Source organism: Anser cygnoides, chromosome 1 (genome assembly GCF_040182565.1).
Source record: "Anser cygnoides isolate HZ-2024a breed goose chromosome 1, Taihu_goose_T2T_genome, whole genome shotgun sequence".
NCBI lineage: Eukaryota > Metazoa > Chordata > Aves > Anseriformes > Anatidae > Anser > Anser cygnoides.
Genome location: NC_089873.1, coordinates 11,548,029 through 11,569,560, shown reverse-complemented (window position 1 = coordinate 11,569,560; position 21,532 = coordinate 11,548,029). Strand labels below are relative to the sequence as shown.

The following is a 21,532-nucleotide window of genomic DNA, read 5'->3' as shown; positions in this document are numbered from 1 at the left end:
CTTTTTATCTTTGTGAAAAGGCCAATATGCAATTTGGGGTCAGTGATGATAAGAGAAGTTGAAAATAATTGGAGGTTAAATATCCACTGAGACTTGCATTTTCATTTCAGCTGTTGCTCTGCGTATGTAGCTGTTTGTAGAACAGAGTGGTAGCTCTTTGTAGAATAGAGAGTGAGATCTAGAATGACACATTTATTTTGAATTGCAACCAATTTTCTGACCAGTCAAATGAAAATATAAATTCAGGCTGTACACAAATGTGTCTGCAGCTCTCCCATATTAATTGCATCACATGTTTCTTCAAGTCAATAGACCCAAGTGAGTTGTAGACAAACAAACAGAAAAGTTAGGGAGTTAGGGAGACCAAGATTTGTAGCAGAAAGGAAAATTAAACTACACAACTGATACAAATTCTTATATTAAGAAAGACAAAATAACCTTCAGAGAAACAAACCAACAAACAAAAAAAGGCATATTGTCAAGTAGCAGTACCATATGGCAATGGGGATTTTTAAAATGTGTATTAGTTTTAATTTCTGTTCTTAAAAACATCTTAATATTTAGTTATTAGGTCACTGTTAATAGTTTCTGGTCCAGGGATGGACTGTAGAACTGACTCATTTAACAATCTTTAAGCTAAAACTGAGCTTTAAGTACTAACTGATCAACAGTGAGGAGAATATGAGCTGTATGCTTGTTAACGTAATACAGAAGTGTGTTCTAGCACCATCTAGCCAACTTCAAAGGCAACTTCAAATCAGCAAACAGGTTCCTACTGTCCCATATCATCAAACTGGCAATTAACGTTGTCTGTGTGTTGGTGGGTGTGGGTGGACTAAACAGCACAGCTACAGGTCAACCAGGATTGCAGTCATGCACATCTAGTTTGGTTCAGAGCTGTATCCATTCCTGAAAAAATGGGTTCTTTCTATAAGAGAGAACCTTGAATGAAAGAAGCATTTAGCCATTTTACCTCATTCAGTATGAAGGGAATAATTCACTTATTTGGGAATGTGAGTGTTTTGGTGTATGGGGATGACTGAGAGCAATAACATTATCACAGTCATGACTAAGATTTGTCAAATAAAATAAACGCTGCTGTATATATTAATTTCTCTTTTACTGTATAATAATAGAATCTGGAAGGAATTTAATTTCTTTAAATTAATTAAAAATAATTAATTTTCAAAATATATAGATTTTTAAAAATCTTGATATTACTGTGTTATTTTTCTCTCTCTTTTTTTTTTCTTTTTTAAAAATATTTTCTGAATATTGTCTTATTGCTTTATGTTTGTGATATCCTGACTTTGTATATGGTTACTATAGCTATAGTAACCTAAAATAAATAAAACAGAAACTAAGTGTTCTTGTTAATGACTTGGAATGAATTTATAGAGAGGATATAGAGCACCCACAATCAGGTGGTGAGAAAGATTTCAAATGCAAAAGACCCCAGACACAGGAAAAAGGAGGCAAAGAACACTTCTCAGAAAGTCAAATCCCACAAGCCTTATTCAGACCTCACTCTTCGAAGATGAATAACTAACGTCAGTAGGAGTTTTCACCAGAAAACTGGCCTAAGAAACTGAGTAGGGAGTACATTGGACTGGGCTGCAGTTTAGTGTGTCATCAAGGAAATACTTGCTGGATCTTTTCTAAGATACAGGGATGGGAATTGGGCATGTGTTAGACAAGCAGTTTGACATTGCACAAGATGCAGGGTATTTTACACTAAACTGTCGTCTTGACTTGAATTCTGGATCTGTCAAGAATTACATGTTTTCTGCTCCTTTCACGTAGCTAAATTTCAAGTGCAATATCTGATATATCTGAAGGACTTTCTTGTTGGTGAAATACAGTTGTGCAGCAAGCAGAAAACATTTACAGAAATTCTTCTCCCATTTTACAGTTGAAAGAGGTCACTACCAAGTAAAATGAGCACTCTCCTGGTTATTGCACCACCTCTTCTCATGCTGAGTCTTTCTTTAGGATGTTGATGAGTCCCAAAACCATGCAGCCTAGTTCTTTGTCCTGGTAAATGGACTTACATAATGGCCTAGACACAATGGTTGCTTTGCACAATTCTGGTGATGAAAAGCAGCTGTGAACTGACTTAATCAACCAGTTAAATGGTGTTTATGACTGTTTCAGCTTTCTGGGACAGCACAAAGTAGCTGGAGTGAACCAAAGGAGAGGCCCAGAGTTGCCAGTTTGAGGCAAAGTAAGCAGACTGCATCATCTCCCTTCTCCCTGTACTGACAAGTGAGGCAAAACCTGGTGTAAATGGGACTAGGGAAATGCAGCATCTGGCACAGTGTGACACTGTCTGCCACACTCAACTCTGCCTTCACCAGTCAGTAACAGCATAGTCAACAGCAGTTACTTTAGAGGTTTCCCTCAGAGTGAGATTTATTCTTGGCATCCAAACCTGAGTGCTCTCAATTCAGGAAATCTTGTACCATTTCCAAGATTTCTGCTGGCTGACTTTACAGTTGGCTGGAGGATACAGGGGAAGTTTCTGTTCAGCTTATATGGTTTTCGCCATCGTGTCGTTAGCTCCTTTCAAAATAACAGCTTGCCTTCTTGACAGGAACGAATAAACTGGCAAGGCAATTCTTTCTTTGTTAGTCTCTAACTGGTCTCCAGCAACACTAGAAAATATACTGTCTCTAACTCCATTTAGGGATCCTTGGACAATTTGTACCACACCACAACAGATCCTATGCCGGGAGACAACTAGGCTGCTCCAGAGGGCCATGTGGTCACCAAATGGCAGTAAATATGACCCTTTACTTCTGGAGCCCTGGGAAATCCATCAGGTATGTTATTCTCTGCTTTAACCACTTCTTGATAGCCCACTCCATACATTGCTAGGTGGAGGACACATCACAAGAGAGATCCATACACAGGATAGATCCATACGTAGGTAAATATCTAATTCTAATCCTTAGAAATCTTATGAGAAGAAAACTTGTGAACTCCTTTTGTCTTGAATATATGAAGGAGGCACCTAGCTTTGTTTCTGTGGTAACAAGGGTGATCTTCAACTTCCATGGCAAAGTCCTTTGATCTTTCCACAAACAAAACAAACAAAAAAATCTTAGGAACATTCTTTGTAATCATTTGGATAGATTGGACTAATTATTTTGATTATAAACCTTTCTGAGTTACAAAATAATTTATCTTCATAGAAATTTGACAGAATCTATTTGTGACTGGCAATCTGTCAAATAGATTAAGTCTGTGCAATACCATGTATTGATATTTCACTTCTCCGTCCTCTGTTACCTCAAGTCCCCTAAAACAAAGTCTTTGGGCCTGGATGCTTGTATTGTCAGACATAAAACAGGGAACAGCCTGCAGTACAAATAGTGTACTGGAAAAAAACAAACAAACAGAACAAAACAAACAAACAAACAAACAAAAACACCCAAGAACAAAACTCAATGCAACTCTCAAACCAGAACAAAATAATACACAAATGTCGAGTGTGAACATATACATTCTACTAAGTGATATGTTTCTGGTGTTTGTTCTTAAGCTCGAAAGTCTACTTACATCTTAGAGATTCTTCTTTTCTGTTGTTGTTGTTGTTGTTGTTGTTGTTGTCATTTTGTTTTATTTTTAGCTGACACCATGAAGCAGAGAAGCTTGATGAAACTAACAATATGTGGCATCTGTTGAAGATTATAATAGGCAATATATTTAAGAATATTAGAGTGAATAGGGTTTGTAACTAAAACAGCTAAGTTAACGTAGCTCTTCTGAGTTTGAGTTTGGCTGAGGAAAGGTAAGGAAATAAAAAGGAGATGATACAGAAAAGGAAGAGAACATTAGAGAAAGAAAAGCTTTTAGAAGAGGAAATAGTTGATTTTTCAACAGAAACTGAGAGGAGCATAAAAGCTCTTGAAAGGGCCTAACCAAATTCTCTTTGTGAGCAGTTAAACGACATTAATTTTGGTGAGCTTTAACTTGCTAGAGAATCAGGCCTTCAGAGATGAAAGAACAATATTTTCCCATTATCTAACAACATGCAATAGTAATTCATATTCTATTCACAGCGTTCACTGAAAATGTGTGGCATGTTGCATTGTTGTGTTTCTGGGGTGCTGTTCCTCTCTGTCTGTCATTCTTAGCAAAGTTTAAAAAATGTAAAATTTATTTATTTATTATTTAATATTATATCAACTGCTGAAACTGTTTAGACAAATATCATAGATAGCACTATATGTAATGTTATTTTTACTGATGTCTTGTTAGAGGAAAGGCCTGACAGGATGTCCTGGACATTATGTCCTAAGACGTGAACTTGAAAGGAAGTATAAACCCGATGTCTCCTAGGGATCTTTGAGACAGAGAGAGAGAGAGCAAATATTGGAAACAGAACTACTGTTAAGAGCCAAGGAACAATAACTATCCAAAAGAGTTGTGAACCTAAGGTTAAATAAATGTATTTCTGCTTATTCTTTCCCCATGCTACATGTTGCTGTACAAGTTGCTCAGCTAGAAAACAGTCTTTCTTACCGACTCTCTCATTTCCCACAGATAACAACAGTGACCATTTTTTAATTTGCTCTTTCTAAAATCCTTTAGAAGAGTTTCAGGGCTTTTAAAAATGTTGAATAGTTTGAAACCCCTTGGCCTAAACAGTCTTGAATGTAGAGCTCAGCAAACATTCGGGTTCATTTATAAGGCTGGCATTCAAAACAGCAGTAATGAAGCTGATACAATGCTAAGAATACGTGAATCCTGTTTGCTCTGTACAGCAGTATATAGAATCCAATAATGAGTCCTGGGATACAAGACAGTCTATCACTGTAAAGTAATTATTTGTTGACTGCTGAGCCAGCTGTGTTGAATTTGCATCTTGGAGTGTTCAGAATGCCGAGACATCTTCAAATCTCAGCCTTTAGTTTAGATCAGACATGTTAAATGCCAGCAAGTTTTTATTATTTATGCTATGTTAGTTTCCTGATTGAAAAAAAAAAAAAAAGAAAAAAGAGAGAGAGTGCAGAAGAAGATAATTTAGAAAATGAGTGATTAGAAGATAGGGCTTTTGTGGACCACTTTGAGGTGCAGGAGAATGGGTTTAGCAAGCTGGCTGCAGCTCAAAGAATAAAGAGAGATTGGTGTCCCAAGACCTAGTCTATTGCTTTAGACAAAAGTCACAGTGTCCCAATCTGCTTTTAGTCCCACAGAATTAAAGCCACTGACTTAATTCTAGAGACAACAGTTAATTCCATAGGCATTCTTCAGCATTGGGACCCATCCTGTTGTTAGTGGTGCCTCCTATGCATGCAATATTTTTCACTGGTTCCCTCTGGGCTTTTGTGGATATATAGACGAGGATGTGCCTAGCACTGCTCTTCTGCTCCTCTAGGGATCCTGCACAGTCACACACATCGCAATAGACTGTGTAAGTATTAAGTGTGTGGCGTTCGCATTCTGCTTTCAATGAACAGAGCTTGGCATTAGAAGAGAGAAAAGAAAGGCAACTCCCAGATGAAAAAAAAAAAATAAAAAAATAAAAAAAATTGAACAAATATGAAAGACAAAGAAGAAAGCTTAGGCCTTTTAAAATCTCACATGTGATGTCCTGAGAAGTCATGTGTTTTCCCACTGCCTGGAGCTAAGGAATCAAAGCAATAAGTAGTTGAACCATTATTATACAGAAGGTGGGGAAAAAGAGAAGGGGGAGAGATCATCAAAAGACTGGACAGGGTTTAAAGACAGAGGATTAGATCTGTGAAATGTATATCAGAGTGTTGAACTCTGTAAATGCCTAGCTTTTAAGTCCCTGACTTTTAGAGCCTAATCATTTCCTACAGCACTTGGGAGTGCTCAAAACCTCAGCTTCAGACCCAAACTGGCCTGAGTGCAGGTAACTTATCCAGTGTCAGCATATCTAGGAGCCAGCCTGTACGGAAATCCTGGAGTGAGGTAATCTTATCCTTCTCACACCTCATAAAGCCTTGCAGGAGTCTATCTATTTGGGAAATCAAAATCCAGGTTTAACGATCCAGAACCTCGTTGTGAAGGTCAGTATTTGTGACATTAACTTTTTAATTATTATCCCCGAAAAGCAGGTCCTATGTTTTCTTTTTAAAACCCATCTGGAAAAACTGAAGACAAGAAGACCAATTATAACACTGCTTGGGTGATAGATGCAGGAAAAAGGAGTGTACTGTAGCTGTCAGGCAGGTAATTTTGCTCCAAGGACAAGCCAGGAAACGGGAGAGAACTGCAGCTCCCAAAGGTGCAACCCCACCAGCATACTTCCCCTACAGAGCTGCTTGGCAAATGCCTTGAGTCCCAACTGAAAGAAAGAGCTGAGCAACACAAATTTTCATTTGCAGGATTTCACAAAATGTATTTTGTTGTTGTTTTTGCTTTATTTTGTTTCCAATTGAAATAAAAGCATAAAGCATTTACATTTCACTCCCCTTTTTAAAAGCCAGACATTTCTTTATGCTTCTTATATGCATTCTTTATAAAGTCATACTTTATACTTCTAGAAGAAAACCATTTTATTTTATTTTATTTTATTTTATTTTATTTTATTTTATTTTATTTTATTTTATTTTATTTTATTTTATTTTTACAATGAAAAACTGTTGACTTGTTTATGTGCAGGGACTTTACAAAAGGTCTTTTCTGAAAGAATTCAACTTTGACTCCTCATATATGCCTGGAAATCACTGTGGCCTAGAGCAGAGCTCAGAACCTATCAGATGTAATACCTTATGCTGCAAGTATTTTCTTTGACTTGTTTAAGAAAGCCTATGGGGTTGTTCTTCAGATAAAGAAATAAAGTTTCTTATTTTTAAAACATATCTGTAAAGGAGAAAATTAAAAAAAAAAAAAAAAGTTGTTGCAACACACTTTATTTTGTCAGGCAAATAATATTTTAGATATTCAATTAAATAACACTATGTTAAACTACATTCTGTTCTTTCTTACACACTATATAATGCATATTCACTGTAATGACAGTTTCATCATGCTAGGAACTTTTACACATACCTACAATTTTTAAAAACAGGATTTTCTTAATAAAACACGCATATCTACAGTAACAACAATTGCAAAGAACACATTGTTAGGTCGAGATTTCAGCAAACTTTACAAACTACACAAAATAATAATAACCAAAAAATATCAGTACATGGTGAAGTTCTTAGCAGAGAACATATCTTTACATTTTGTGAAGTTATGCCTAGACGTCTTTTTGCTTTTGTATTTTTTAAGAAATAAAATTATATACATAATTTAGTAATCCTCAAAATAGGAAGTATTAAATAGCACAAACAATATTACAGTCCTAAATTTTGGTGTTACCTACAGTAGAGGGGCTACTTTAAACAAATAAAAATCGAAGTTTGTCTATCCTGTACATTCAGGGCCAAACCCTCAGCTGGTAGAAACCACAGTAGCTAAATGGACAGCAAGGAAGTTACATTAGTTTATACCAGCTGAGCATCTGGCTCCTGACTACTCTATACACAGGGGAAGGCTGCTAAAGCATGGAAGCTTGGACCAGTTATGCACTGACAGCAACTTATTATATATTTGCTGAAGTTTTCATGCAGCAGGAAAAATGTTAGTTTAAGTATAATCCCTTAAACAGTCATACCATAATAATGGTATATGAAGCAGCTTTAAAAATATTATTTTATAATCATATGAAACTGAGTTATGCTGATTGTTTTAACGGAATCCCTTATTGCCAATATTCTATTAGAAAACAGTGTAACTATAATTTCTGAGGCCTAATGGGGGCCTATTAAAATATCACTGTACCTAACCACTTAAGGAGTAAATTGTACCCTTAAATACTTATTAATCACTGTATTCCATCTGGAAGCAATTATGATCCTCACAATAGACATTAATATCACACTGACTCTGCAGTGAATCTGCTGTGGAAATAAGAGTATGGCAGCCTACAGAGCATATGTACTAATGTCATTCTAGGAGGTAGTTTCATTTTGTGGCACTCAATTTTTGGTTTGTAACTTACACACTCCAGAAGTCGGTTATCCTCAGGAAAAAAAAAAAACATATATATATATGTATATATATATGTATATATATATATGTATATATATATATATAAAATACATATATATACATACATACATATACATATTTTTTATATATATATACATATATATATACATATATATATATAAAATACATATATATATATATATGTATTTTTTTTTTCTCCCCTCAGAAAGTATTTTTTTACCAGTTCTCAAGGCTGGTTCCAAGATCACAGAAATCAAAAATAAAATTTACCCATTGGTTTCCATGTGAAGGACCTCACATACCAACATCTACATACTGCAGAAACTTGCATTTAGGCCTTGACAGAGGAAAACACTTAACTACTTGGTATCATACAATCAGTCATTGCCACCCCCTTTGAAGCAAGCACTAAGCATGTATACAGAAGTCCAAGAGCATCAAAGAAGTCCATCAGCATCAAAGGGTCTTAGGAAGAATGTTCAAGTAGTTTGATAAATCATGACCCATTTCCCAGCTATTCTGCATCAGGTGGTGACGATCGGACATATCAAACTATGGTATCACCTTAATAACAGAGTTAACTCCATTGCACTGGATCCTAATTCACACTGGCTGAGGTGTCTTCCTACATCTTGTAGACTTATGCCCAGTGTAGAATCAGAATAATGCCCAAGAGTTTCAACAAGCATCCATTAAATTTTTCAAAACTGTGCTTTAAATACAGTATCCATGTTACTGGCTGGAGCTAACTTTTTCTTACCTTCACTGGGCTCAGAAGTTATTTTCACTAAGTGATTTTTTAGAAAGTGTATTTATTTATTTATTATTCATTTATTTATTGAACTGAACATAGTTAATTAGCTTATATTGTTGCATACCATCATACAAATATCATGTAATAAAACAGCTTTTCTAAGGTAGTCACACACATTTAATCCCTACTGTCTATTTCCTGTAAACAAACCCAGTGGCTTCCAGAACACTCTTAGAGAATAAAATAATGAACATTTGTCCCTATTTTTTGGCATCAGTGTTGCTCAAAAGGACATGATTGTTTTGCCCAGGATAGATGATGTACATGTAACCAGTTTTCAATAGACATACTTCATTAGACCTGACAGCTGCTTCTTAAACAAAAATATTTCTATTTAAACATGCCTCTCAAAATGTTGTAATTTTAGGTTTTTGACCCAAATATTTTTATTTTTATTTTTTATTTTCTATCTTTTTTTCCCCTTGTTCTTCTTTTCAGCAGAAAACCAACCAAAAAAAAAAAAGGTATAAAGACTGAAAAATGGAAATGCTTTAATTCTAGATAACATATTTGCAACTTTGAGAAACTAGCTGAAAAAATAATGTTTTGAAAATTTTAATGATGTTTCTGACTTGTTTCTATATTGTAGACCAGCTCCAAATAAATTGTGAAGCAGATTAAAGACAATTTTTGAGTAAACACTGTACAGTATACCCACATTCTGACCTTTGAAAAAAATTGGAGTGTAATTCTTTGAAAATAGCTAAAATACCCAAGACACTTAGGTGTTTTTCAAAATTGTACATATAATGAACATTCTCATCTTAGCTTGTGCCACTTATAAAGCTATGTCATGTCATAGGACATCCTATAAAAATCAATATGAGCAGAGATATTTTAAGTTACATTCCAGACTCATAAATTTATTACAACTCATACTATGCACAATAATCAGTGTTTCCTCCGACAAAGTATAAAAAGCTTTTTTCTCTTTGTCTTCTACTCATTCCTTCATTTGACCTCTGAATGAATGAAACATTTCTACTATGTTTGCTTCCTATATGCATGCATTCACATGATTTGAACAATGAGTGAAAGCTGTAAACCCAGTATAGAACAGTAAACAAGTAGAAACTCATGTTCATAAATGCAGTGCAAGGAAATCTTAGTACCATCTTACTTTGAGCTTGCATCTTAACCCAGATTCTTCCACCACCAATCTGTTTAGTACAGTTCCAAAGTTGCAAGATAATGCATTGATTTTGTAATAATTTCTGTTCAACTAATTAAATACTGAGATGTTGAATGTGAATCTGGTTTAAGAATAACACTCAGTTTTGCTTCTAGGACAGAGCATAATCTAGTGCCAGTAAGCATCTAGGAATGAAAATTCTCCACATCTTTTCTTTAGTTAAGTTACACTGCATTTTATTGGGAGGATGATATTTTCTGAAGCTTGTTGTAATATCATTTAATTTTCATCATATTTGCTCAAATTTGTTCTCAACAGACAAATATAAGCCCCCTACAGTGAGGACAAAGATATCTCCTACTACAAAATAAAATTAAGATCCAGGTAACTGATTTCTTCTATTTCTACTTTTTCTGCTATTGATAAGGGCCTTTAGTTTACTGTAGTCGCCTCTCATCTTCTGAGATTCTTCCCTTTGCTGACCTTGCTGTCTACTGTCTTTGCAGTATTGGTTAATCATCTGCATTTCTGAGTGGCTGAAAGCTCCCACAAAGTCCTTTGGGTGGAACTGCAGTGCTCGCACTGAGCTGGCCCAGGTCCAAGGGGACCACTTGTCAGTCATAAAGGCCACCATCTCTGTATCTAGCACTTTGAAATTGATTTTTGCTAAGGTTTGCTTGAAGTTGTTCTCTGTTGCGATGCAGTGATAAAGCCCTCGGTCACTGTCTTGGACAGAGCGAATGAGGAGTCCTTGCTCAGTAGCTATGATCCTCTCATTCAGCTTGACCTAAAGGGAGGAAAGGCAGAATGAACTTTTTCAAGAATGTTACAGAACAACGCAGTATTGGACCTCCTGGCTAAGGCTTCAAATGCCTCTTTCTTTATTAAGGGTTTCTTAAATGTATTATATTTTGCTTTATCATGCATCACAGTGACCACTACTCCTGCTAATATTAGGAGAGATCTTACCTTAAAGTAGGTTAGGTGTCACTGAAGAAAATAATTTCAATATTGGTATTCATTATGTTACAGTAGATTTGACTGGGATGAAGACAAAAATGTCAATCTGGAGACTACATGAAAGAAAAGTTTTTATAATGTTCAAGTAGAGAAGCTGAGAAAATGTACTTTTATTTGCCAAGGTTATATCCCTGCAACCATTCCTTCCAGCATCAGACACTGCTGTTGAAACTTCATGGAAGACAGGTGCAGGATTAGGCCAAAGGCTGATCTGTCATTGAACTGAAGGTAGCTTCTGGTTAAATGTTTTGACTGGTAGAAGGTTTCTGGGGCTATCTCCAAAGAACTCTCTTTGAACTGTGGAGTTTAAAGCCAGATAAAAAAGGTTTCTTCACAGTAGCATCAGCTGGGACTTGGCTCATTGGAAACCTAGACCAATTTTTCTACTATCCTATTTTCTTTCTGGTTTCAGACTTTGGACAGTCCCAGGAAATAGTAACATCATCTGAATAAAGCAAGTTATGATATTTTGTTGAGTTATATCTGACTATAAATGACACTGCACGTGTCCCTTAGCATATCAGCTGTGAAATAAAAATTAACCCATTGTGAAGAATACCAGTTCTGGCATTTTTATGAATTATTTCTCTATTTTGCCACTGCACTTCGCATTACCTGACCCTCTTGAAATCCAATGTATTTATTATGCTATTCTGTTATTGTATTTTTTTTTAGGTATTGTAGAGGGAAGATTTTCAGCAACCCAAGAGATTCAGTTTAGCTTGAAAAGTAATTAATCTTGTGATTGATTTAGTTTATTGCTACTTAAAACTGGATTGATTCTAATCCTGTTATTGAACATCAGAAAATAAATAAATAAATAGGGAGAGGTTCTTCTGAAGCAACAGGTTAAAGAATTTCACCTAGATTGCCAGGACATGGCTCGAGTCTTTGAAGAGTGCATGAGAGAATCAGCATGAAAGACTCAGCAAGAGGCTTTGTAAGTCTTCTCTGATTTTGGAAAATGGCCTGATATGAGATTAATGCTTTTCAGTATTTATAATCTATCAATAGACACCATATTACTTAATTTTTCCTTACAAAAGACATTCCTTTTTATTCATACAGTAACTGCCTTGGATTTGAAATGATTTTTCCACTTTTATATTACTTAAGGAAGACACATTCCTCATAAACAATCATACTGTATATTGCAGTGCTGAAACTGGAGAGCCTTACAGAGTGCGGTAATGGAAAATGTGATTGCAGCATGGTGGGGAAATACTTTTGCCAATACGTGTTCTCGCTAAAGAAACCTTTCACATTTCTCCCACTTTTGCCTTTTATCTCTTCAATAACACAGAAAGGCTGCTGCATGCAGACTTCTTCCTGAACTTTATACAGCTTATTGCTTTTATGCCTGTTTCCTCAGATCAACAGTACGTCCCGAGTGCTGCAAACTTTCCATTTGCAATTAGTAAGGTGTGAAGGAAAAGTTCATTAACTGGTTCCCTAACTTTAGGGTATTTTCTGATAACTATTCTGCTTTGATAGAAGTTGGCAGAGCTGAGGAGTTAAGTGCCTTCCAGTAATACTGAAATCTCTGCCTTGACTTATACAAGTAAAGTGCTGGCCAGTGTTCTGCATCCACACACTTTCTCCAGGTTCAATGTAACTGGGGAGTCTGATGAAGACACAAATACCATTTCGCCTCGGTCTGGGATGTGGATTAGATACTGACTGAGGTCCCTTACAGAGCTATTGCTAACATTACTCACCTCTTTCCTCCTGTCATTATCTTTCTGTAGCAGCCATTTAACAGAAGCCTGAGGAGATTTGGGTGTACATTCAAGAAAGGTGGTGTTGTTTTTCACTCCGTATTGGACTGTTTCTGCTGCATTTCTGTAGGCTAGAAAGGAAAAGAAGACAGGTCAGGAAAATGTAAATGCTAGTTTTATATAGGAAAAAAAATAACTGTGTTTGCGCTATTTGCAATACAGGTCCAGTGAAGTATATCTGATCCTAAAATTAACAGATAATGAGTATTTTAAGGAACAGAATTTTCTAAGATAATAAATGAAATGTAAAGAATCACAGCTAGTTCCAAATACTGGTGTTTTCACTTGGACATGATCTTTTCTGAGAAAGACAATACCTGTGGGCTGGCAGGCAAATGTATATCTAGATGCTTTCTATTGAGCTGAGTCCTGCCTGGAAAGCTCTGCTTGCCGATGGGGTAAGTGAGCTCAGGCATATTCTTCCCAGAAATGACCTCATTCTCTACTAAGACAAGACCACCTCTCTGGAACTGTCCAAAGAAAAACAAAGTGTTTTATACACTTCTTCACACTTCACAGTTTACAAATTAGGGTAATGTTGTTGGTGTGACTAAAAATACATAATGACCTAAATTAAAGACAGCTCCATCTATTCCAGTGGTCATGCAGTATCACAGAAAGGCAAGAGAGGGCAGACTTGACTGCCAATCATCTACTTCTCTTACAAAGCCTTTCCTTCTAAGAAAGGACCTGGCTCTAAATCTGAAATTCAGTAAATACTTAGACCAGCAACTGAAAGCAGGTCAAATTTATAGCACTCCAGCAACACCTGGGCAAGTGCTGAGTGTATGTCATCACTTAGACTTGTTGTGGCCCTTTATAATTTTGATAGATGAACAATTGGTAGTCACTGATAGGAACTTTCAGATGTTCATTGTTTGCCCTAAATTATAATATTTGTCCTGAAATCAGTATATTTCCAGATTTAAAAGCTTACATCATATATAAAATAAAGTTCTTATGTATTTATTTATTTAGACAAAGGAGCAATAGTTACAAAATAACGTGAGAAATGCAGATACATAAAATTCTATATGTTTAAAATCAGACTGTGTTTTTGTACAGTCCTAAGACTGGTTTTCCTCAGCCTATATCTCCCATTCTTTTCACCTTTTTTTCACGAAATGATATGTGAAATTGTAATGTATGCTACTAAATGAAGGAGGTTTTTTCTGTTTAGTCTTTGCAAGTTCTTAGCACATTTATGAAGTTGTAACAAAATCAGTTGCATTTTTTTTTTATTAGGAGAATAATATAGAAATATTTTGCATTCAAAGACCATAAACTAGCAAAGAGCTTGTCTGTGGGCTGGCTTGTCTGTAGCTGTGGAACATGGTGCGAATCAGAGTTGTAGCACAACTTTATTTTTATATACACTGGGACTAGGTATAACTTATAAATACATTTTTTAAAATCTATTTAGTTGATCAATGCATATTTAACTTCTTGTTTAGACCATACTCTTACCACTTATACATGCTAAGAAAAAGAGAGAGAGAATACAAATGCATTTCTCTAGTGGCCATAAGGTATAAAACAAGTGTAAAAGTATTACAGTGTTTCACAGAACATTTGAAAAGTGGTATTACAAACCCTGTAGTTTTTGACAATCTCTTAAAAATAGCAATATGCTAAAAATGTTTTTATACAAGCTGAGAGGTCTAAGGCATGCAACCTATCATGTTTAAAGACTTAGTTTCAAGACTTCGTAATCTTCCTTATGAACTTGTAAGATTTCATCTCATTGTCCAACTCTCTGCCCTTTTGTCTTTTAGGTATGTTTCAATTTTATCCCCAGAAAAATAGTTTTTCTATAAATGGCTTGAATTATATTTTGAAAGATTCCAAGTTGCTGTTTCTTTTTCTCTTTTCCACAGGAGAAGATGCTGTCACCTACCTACACTATACTGCTGTCACCAAAACATCCTTTAAAATTGCTAAAACATATAAATCTATAAATATATCCACATTAAAAAAGAAAAAAAAAAGTATGGAAAACAAGACTTCTGTGTCAAAATTTAAATGTTTATTTCCTCTCAGCCCAAAAAGCAGACAGATGACATTCTCACATTTTCCACATGGAAAGAAGAGACACCCATCCTTGGGATAGATAGCAAGTGAGTGGTCACTGCATATGCCCACAAGGTAGGACACACAGGTCTAGGTACTTCATGATTCAGAGCCTGAGCTTCAATATAAATATCCCAGAGCTCAGGTGCATACTGAGCAGGTGGGGTCATCTTTTGTAATTAATCTGTTCAAGCAATCAAGCTTCATATAAATGACCTAACACTGAATCATGGGGAAAGATCCAGTGGTGCTGTGGGTTGGCAGCTAGAGCAGAATTAGCCACATTTGGCCTGAAGGTTCTATGCCTGTCTGACTGTTGTGGTCTGTTTTCTTCCAGGAGATTCTTCTGGGACCCAAAAAAAAATATATTTAAGTGGAATTATTATTGACTGAACATTTGACATGTAACTCTTTAAGCATTCTTCTTTTATTCAATTAAAAATGTAATTGAAAATTCAGAGTGAGATCTATTATTTAATCTCCAGCTGGAACAGATGAGAACACACTTACTGAAAACAAGCTCAGAAACAGAGGTGGAAGGAGTATCATTGTCTAATACAGGCCTGTGGTTTGATAGCATAGTTTGCCACTGCCTAGCTCAGACAGGCATGGGATTAAAAAGGATTAAGCTTCTTTTATGTGTGTCTGCTCTGACTATGACTTTGGCCATATTTGGCTGGTGACTAGAAATCTGAAGAAAGTGAGAGCTGGGAGGGCAGATCATTGTCTCCACTGTCTATCCACATTGTGCCAGGCTGACAAAAGAGTTGCACAGCTGGAAATAAGGAACTTTATAAAGAGATTTGAAGCAATTTGTTTTTCCATGTAAAGGAAGAAATGAATAATGATAACTCAAAATGTAGGTCTAGAACCTCCTGTTTGCTGAAAGATGTGCCCCAAAACATAATATGGCCTCAAATTCACTGTACCTGTTTTTAGTCAACACTATCAGCTTCTCATTTCATGTACGCAGAACTTTATATGTCATAGTTCATCATTTTTTATCATATGTGCAGGTTTCATGTAATTGCAAGGAAAAACTTAGACTTGGAAAACAATTATGCTTTACCAGTAAACCACACAGATAATATGAGCTGTAATGAATCATATAAAGGAAAGCCATATGTTCTTTATATAGCATGAGGATCTCTAAATTATAGTACCTTTCAGGTTGAAACCTCGGCACTGAGTCAGAGGGTTTCCATGTCTCACATCTTGCCTGCGACTCCTCCTGAAATATTTTATAAACACAAACTGTTATTCCAAGATAGGTACACAACAAATAAACTTTTTTTTTTTTTTTTTAAACAGATTAGGTATCAGGGATAGTTCATTACCTACTCTGAGATTACTTTGCTGCTGCCAGGGATGCTAGAGAGAAGATACTGTTTAAGTGAATAATCATTTTGAAGAATTTCATAAAGCAGTTGTACTTTAGGTTGGTAAAGTAGTTTTGCAATGAAGGCATAGAGATGGAAGAGTTAGAGATAATACATAAAAGGTTTAGTGATGCAAGACCTAACATTTAGAGGCAGAACCCCTGAATGATGCTAGACGTCTTCAAAAAGGCAGGCACGTAAGAATGGGTTGTAGAAGAGTCACAGATCTCATATCTAAAACACCAGCAGAAAATCATAATGTAGGACATGTTCCCTCCTTGATTTTGCTAGGCACCTTATTTTCAGTGCCTTTAGCTACCATGGTAGCAGAGTAACTGAAGTATTCAACCAGAATGGTGGAGAATTAAGATTCAGTTCTGTTCTTTACATGAGGGCACATGACCTCCTTTCTTTCCAAATATATTCAAACTCACCAAGTCTCAAAATACTTTGAAATGGAGCTTTGTTATATTATTTGAATGGTAGATGCAAAAGCATGATTATGTAGTTAAGTAGTTGAGGAGCTTACTAGGATTGGGCATACTGGAATTTTAGACTTCTTTGGCTAGGAGGTCACTGCTCACAGAATTCAATGTGTGAAAACCTAGAACTTGAATTTTTATTCTTAAGATATATTATTTCATTTACTGAAAATTCTGTAAATTAGATCAATATTTATCAAGTTCAGTGAAAAAATATGTTATTGCGAAGGTATGCTGTTGGGGTATGCAACATCCATGCTTTGAACTATCCACTAATGACTCATAAGATAAGAAACCATGAAAAGCCCCTGGAGCTCCAGTATTGCTGGGTGAAGGGTGATGCCTCTTTTGTTACATTATACCATGAACTGCACAAACAATGAGAGACAGCCCTTATAATCCTTTGTCACCTGATCTTTCACTGGATTGTTTTAAAAGGAAACATTTGAAAGGTGATCTTTCAAAGGAGTAGTTTCTGACATTCCAAGTATACTTTTGATGGTAAACACCAAAAATATTTCATATTATGCCTTAGGATTTTAACCTGTGTGAACTGCTTATGTGAGTCAGAGGAAACAACGGAAAATTTCTCAGTGAATTTCAGGATTTCTGTGCTACCTTGAGATGCTCCACTCCATCAGAAATTGTATGCTGGTGACATTAAGCAGTTCTGAGAATCTAAACTTTAAGTCTGATATTTATCCAAAAATGGCTGAGATGGTGGTGTTTAGAAAATAACGATACTCTCCGGTGTCTTGAGGTAAATCAATTTGGATGAGAAAACACAGTAAATCATGGGAGACAGAAGTGTCAAAGGAAGCAAATGAGCAAATGTGTCTAGCAGAAAGATAATACTGTCTAGACAATGGGATTTGGCTCTGATTACCAAAGTTTTCTTCTTCATAATCTCTCTTGTTAGATAACAGGACAACTCATTTGCTTCACATAGTAAAAACAGATATATATTTTTTTTCCCCATACAATTTTAGGTGTTTATTTTCATTTGATATAAAAAGCAAACTGAAGACAAAATGTCATCATGGAAGCAAGCCACAGTGGAAATAACCATGCTGTATACATAGAAATGGCAAGAAATCCACTGGAAACTGTACAGGCTGGGTATACCTGACTGCTCATTATCTTTCAGTGACTATGTCAGTGTAGGAGTTCGGTGACCTGAGACTTGGAGATTTTCCTTTTCTTTCCACCCTTGTCTTCTGACCTTTACTCCATGGAAGAAAACAGTCAGTTCTCAGACTGGAAGCTGAATATAATATGTGAAAGCAGTAAAAACCCAGATATTGTACCATATCTTTTACTGCTGTATGACCATGTTGAGCTTTACATTTTTTATGTGAAATGAGGAATGATTCAAGAAAAGTTTGTAATGATAAAAGTAATCGTGTTTAATCCCAAGGGATCCCATTGTCATCAACTGGTTGTGTCACTGGAGCAGAGCCAAGCTTTGCCTGTTTCTGTCTACCAGCTTTCCCCATGTAGGTAACAGTAAAGTATGTCCGCAGCATCTGGGCTTCTGCATCTGCAGCCCAAGTGCAGCGAGTGAGCACAGGAACACAAACTAGGCAAAACTCTGACATGTAACTGAAAGGTCTCTCTCCTCTGCGGTAGTACTTCATTGAATATTCTGTAGCTTTGTACATGAAGTGAAATCTTAGGAATACAAAAGCTTAATACAACCCCCTGCTATTAAATATTTCCCTAGGGAGGAGGAAAGAGGCTCCTGTTTTGCATAAGAATTACGAGATGGACTATTAGCTGTGTTGTAAATTAAAGAGAAATTGCTTTCCCTGTCTGCTTTAATAAATCTCATGTCAAAAAAAAAAAAAAAAGTCTCCAAGATTGCAGGCATTACATGGAAATCACATTTGCCTGAAATTTCCCTGGAAATATTTCATCTCACTTATGCACAAGTGAGGAACAAAAAGAAAAAAAACAACAACAAAAAAAAACACTATCTCTTTGACAACCTCAGAGATACCTTATCTTAATTACATCCATAGTAAGCAACTGAATTTAAATAAAGGGAACAAATATTTCACTGATTTTGTGTGTGTGAGATGTAAAGATTAATATTTATAATTAGGAATAGCTTTTTTTTTTCTTTTTTTTTATTTTTTTTCCATCCATTACTTTAAATATGAAAAGACAAACAAGGCAAGCTCCTGGGTAATAAACAATGCCAAGCACAATAGCTACAGATGTTTTGTTTGTATATGCTTCTGAAAGGAATGACATCTCACTTCTCTATCATATTGCAAGGCTCCAAGCTACACAGCAGCACAAAAAACTTACTCCTACAGAATAGGAACCTTGCAGATTTCACAGGACTGCTCACCTTTTCCCTGTGGGATAAAATCTGGAGCAAGAGTTGCCATCCCAGGCACAGTACGGATCTCGGGCTAGGCAGCAGTCAGCACAGGCAGTCCCATAGATGTGGCAGCGGTGCAAGGATACCTGGGTGACCCCTTCGTCTGAGCTCACATACAGCTGTTGCTGTAGAAGGAAATGGAACGATTTATTTCAGATGTGGAGGAGCTTCACCCAAGACCCAACTCGTATACCAAAAAGCCTTTGAATTAATTTTGGAATAAACTCAAGACCACAAGAGGAGCCACTAATATATATAAAGCCTAAATAAATAGAAATTTCCCAGGTGAACAGGACTGTTTCCACCTTCCTGTTACAAAACACTTAGAAACACCAGAGAATGTTAATGTTTTTGGACTTTGTTGTTGTTCTGTTCTGGGGCAGGCAGGCTGAATTAATACTGTTCAGACTTTAGAACTTGGTTCTTAATGAGGGAGGGCTATTGGTCTTTTACCTAATTATTTTCTCTGCATATAGCCACATTAATAAATATTATGCAGAGTTACTAACTGGGTTCTCCAGTTCATACAGTTCCAAGGCATAAGTCATAGAAATTATGTTGAGGTTTTGGATCAAATTCTCATAGCCTTAGATACCTGGAAAAATAAGCCAATAGAACTTTTATATTAAATGAGAACTTTTGCAAAGAATGTTCAAAGTTGAATAGGTCATAACTGGAATCTGGACCAAAGTATCTCTTTTATTCAGAACCAATTCATCAATTATTCTTAAAATAAACATTAATATTAAAAACAAGAAACAAACAAAAACTAGGAACTCTTGGTCATAAAACTATCAAATTGCACTGAATTTAATTCAGTGAATTGTGGATAGTGTTTAATTCTTAGTTTTGTGAAATATTGAGCAACATGTTGTTTGCAAAATCTTGAAATATTTATTTTAAGTTTGGGTGTTTAACATTTCATTAGAAATCTTCTCAACTATTTTTACCATTCCTATTGCAAAATAGATAGATATGTACAATTTCTCTATAGATCTAACACTGCATTTTTCACGTAAGCCAGACTTTCGAAGGAAAAGTTTTATTTAGGACCTATGTAAAACAATGGAGGACAAATTTCATCTTTTAGTACTTTTTTTTTTCCTTACTTGCTTTTTTTTTTTTTTTTGACACTGTCAATGAATTAGAAATGGTAAATTATTAATATATATTATTTTATCCTAGTGGCTCTGGGGCAGATAAACAGCTCATGAAAGTTTTGGTCATATTTCTCCATATTAATTAGGGAAAATCTTCTGTCTATATTTATTATGATACATTACAACTGATCTTTTAACATCTTTAAGTCAATTTGTTTCTCTATTAAGCATTAAGTAAGCATCCCACTTCTCTTTACCTTTTTAGATGAGATCTTCATTGTTGTTATAGGAGAATTACTCTGAAAGAAAAAATTACAAACCACTTTTACGAAGATTAACTTGTTAATACTCTCCCAACATTTATATTTAAAGTTCAATAAAGACGAAGTTGTATCTAATAAAATTATAACTTTCCACATTTCGGAAAACAAAGAAACAAACAAACAAAAAACCACAAACACTCATACAATTTTTTTGCTATTTCAAAACTACAAAAAAAATATTACATAAATACAATGAATGTATCAGTAAAGGTACTAGTTGAAATAAACAGCATTATTATTCATCATGTGTATAGGCGATTTTTTGTACAAGTCTAATTCAACTGCATTTGTGTTACCTCAACAACATAGAATTAATGTGCTCTGAAGTCATTACTCTCACTTTGCAATAAATAAATAAATAAATAAATAAATAAATAAATAAATTGTCCTTTGAAAATGATGATATGGAAAAATCAAACAATAGCTCATGCATATTTACCATGATTCAGATGAATGTCACATTGCTCCTAAACATTATCTACAGTGCATAGAGTTTGGTTGCCAGCCAACACATTCTTTCAGAATATTGACTAGAATATTAAAAATGGCAGGTGTGTTATTCAGTGTTTTGTTCACAGAGACAGTGCTGTATACTACTGTGTGTCATCACTGGAGTCATTTATTGTCTGTGTTCAAACCAAACCTTAAAGAGCTGGAAAAGGAATTATCACATTCATTGCCTTAAGCAAGTGAAGCAATTCATTATTATCATCCAAACAAATGATAAAAATGATGGTAATAAAAATGTTCAGCATTTTTTTAAGATTTAGCAATTGCTCAGTCAGAAAGGAAAGCCATAATGGTGGGCCTGGATTAACTGTAGATTAAAAGCATAGAGGGGAGGCAGGACAAAAAAAAAATGGCTGTGAATCATGTGAATTGGCAAAGGTTTTTTAGAGCTGCTATAGTATTTTATGACTGCAGTGTCTGGAGACTCAAGTTCCAATGCAACATTGGATCTGATGCCACATTCTCCTTTTCTTGCTTATACTCTGGAAAGGAATCTGTGCT

General features: G+C 35.5%; 1 protein-coding gene across 1 annotated transcript in view; it reads right to left on the bottom strand.

The window, feature by feature from the left end:
- Positions 1-6,871: 6,871 nt before the first annotated feature.
- SEMA3C (semaphorin 3C) overlaps positions 6,872-21,532 on the bottom strand; it is a 122,871-nt gene continuing 108,210 nt past the window's right edge. The window contains exons 14-18 of the mRNA XM_013180455.3: positions 20,456-20,497; positions 19,066-19,223; positions 16,012-16,079; positions 12,719-12,849; positions 6,872-10,767 (exon numbers count right to left, since the gene is read on the bottom strand). Of these exons, the coding sequence (XP_013035909.1) occupies positions 10,354-10,767; positions 12,719-12,849; positions 16,012-16,079; positions 19,066-19,223; positions 20,456-20,497 (813 nt within the window). The 3' untranslated portion in view covers positions 6,872-10,353. The remainder of the gene's footprint in view (positions 10,768-12,718; positions 12,850-16,011; positions 16,080-19,065; positions 19,224-20,455; positions 20,498-21,532) is intronic.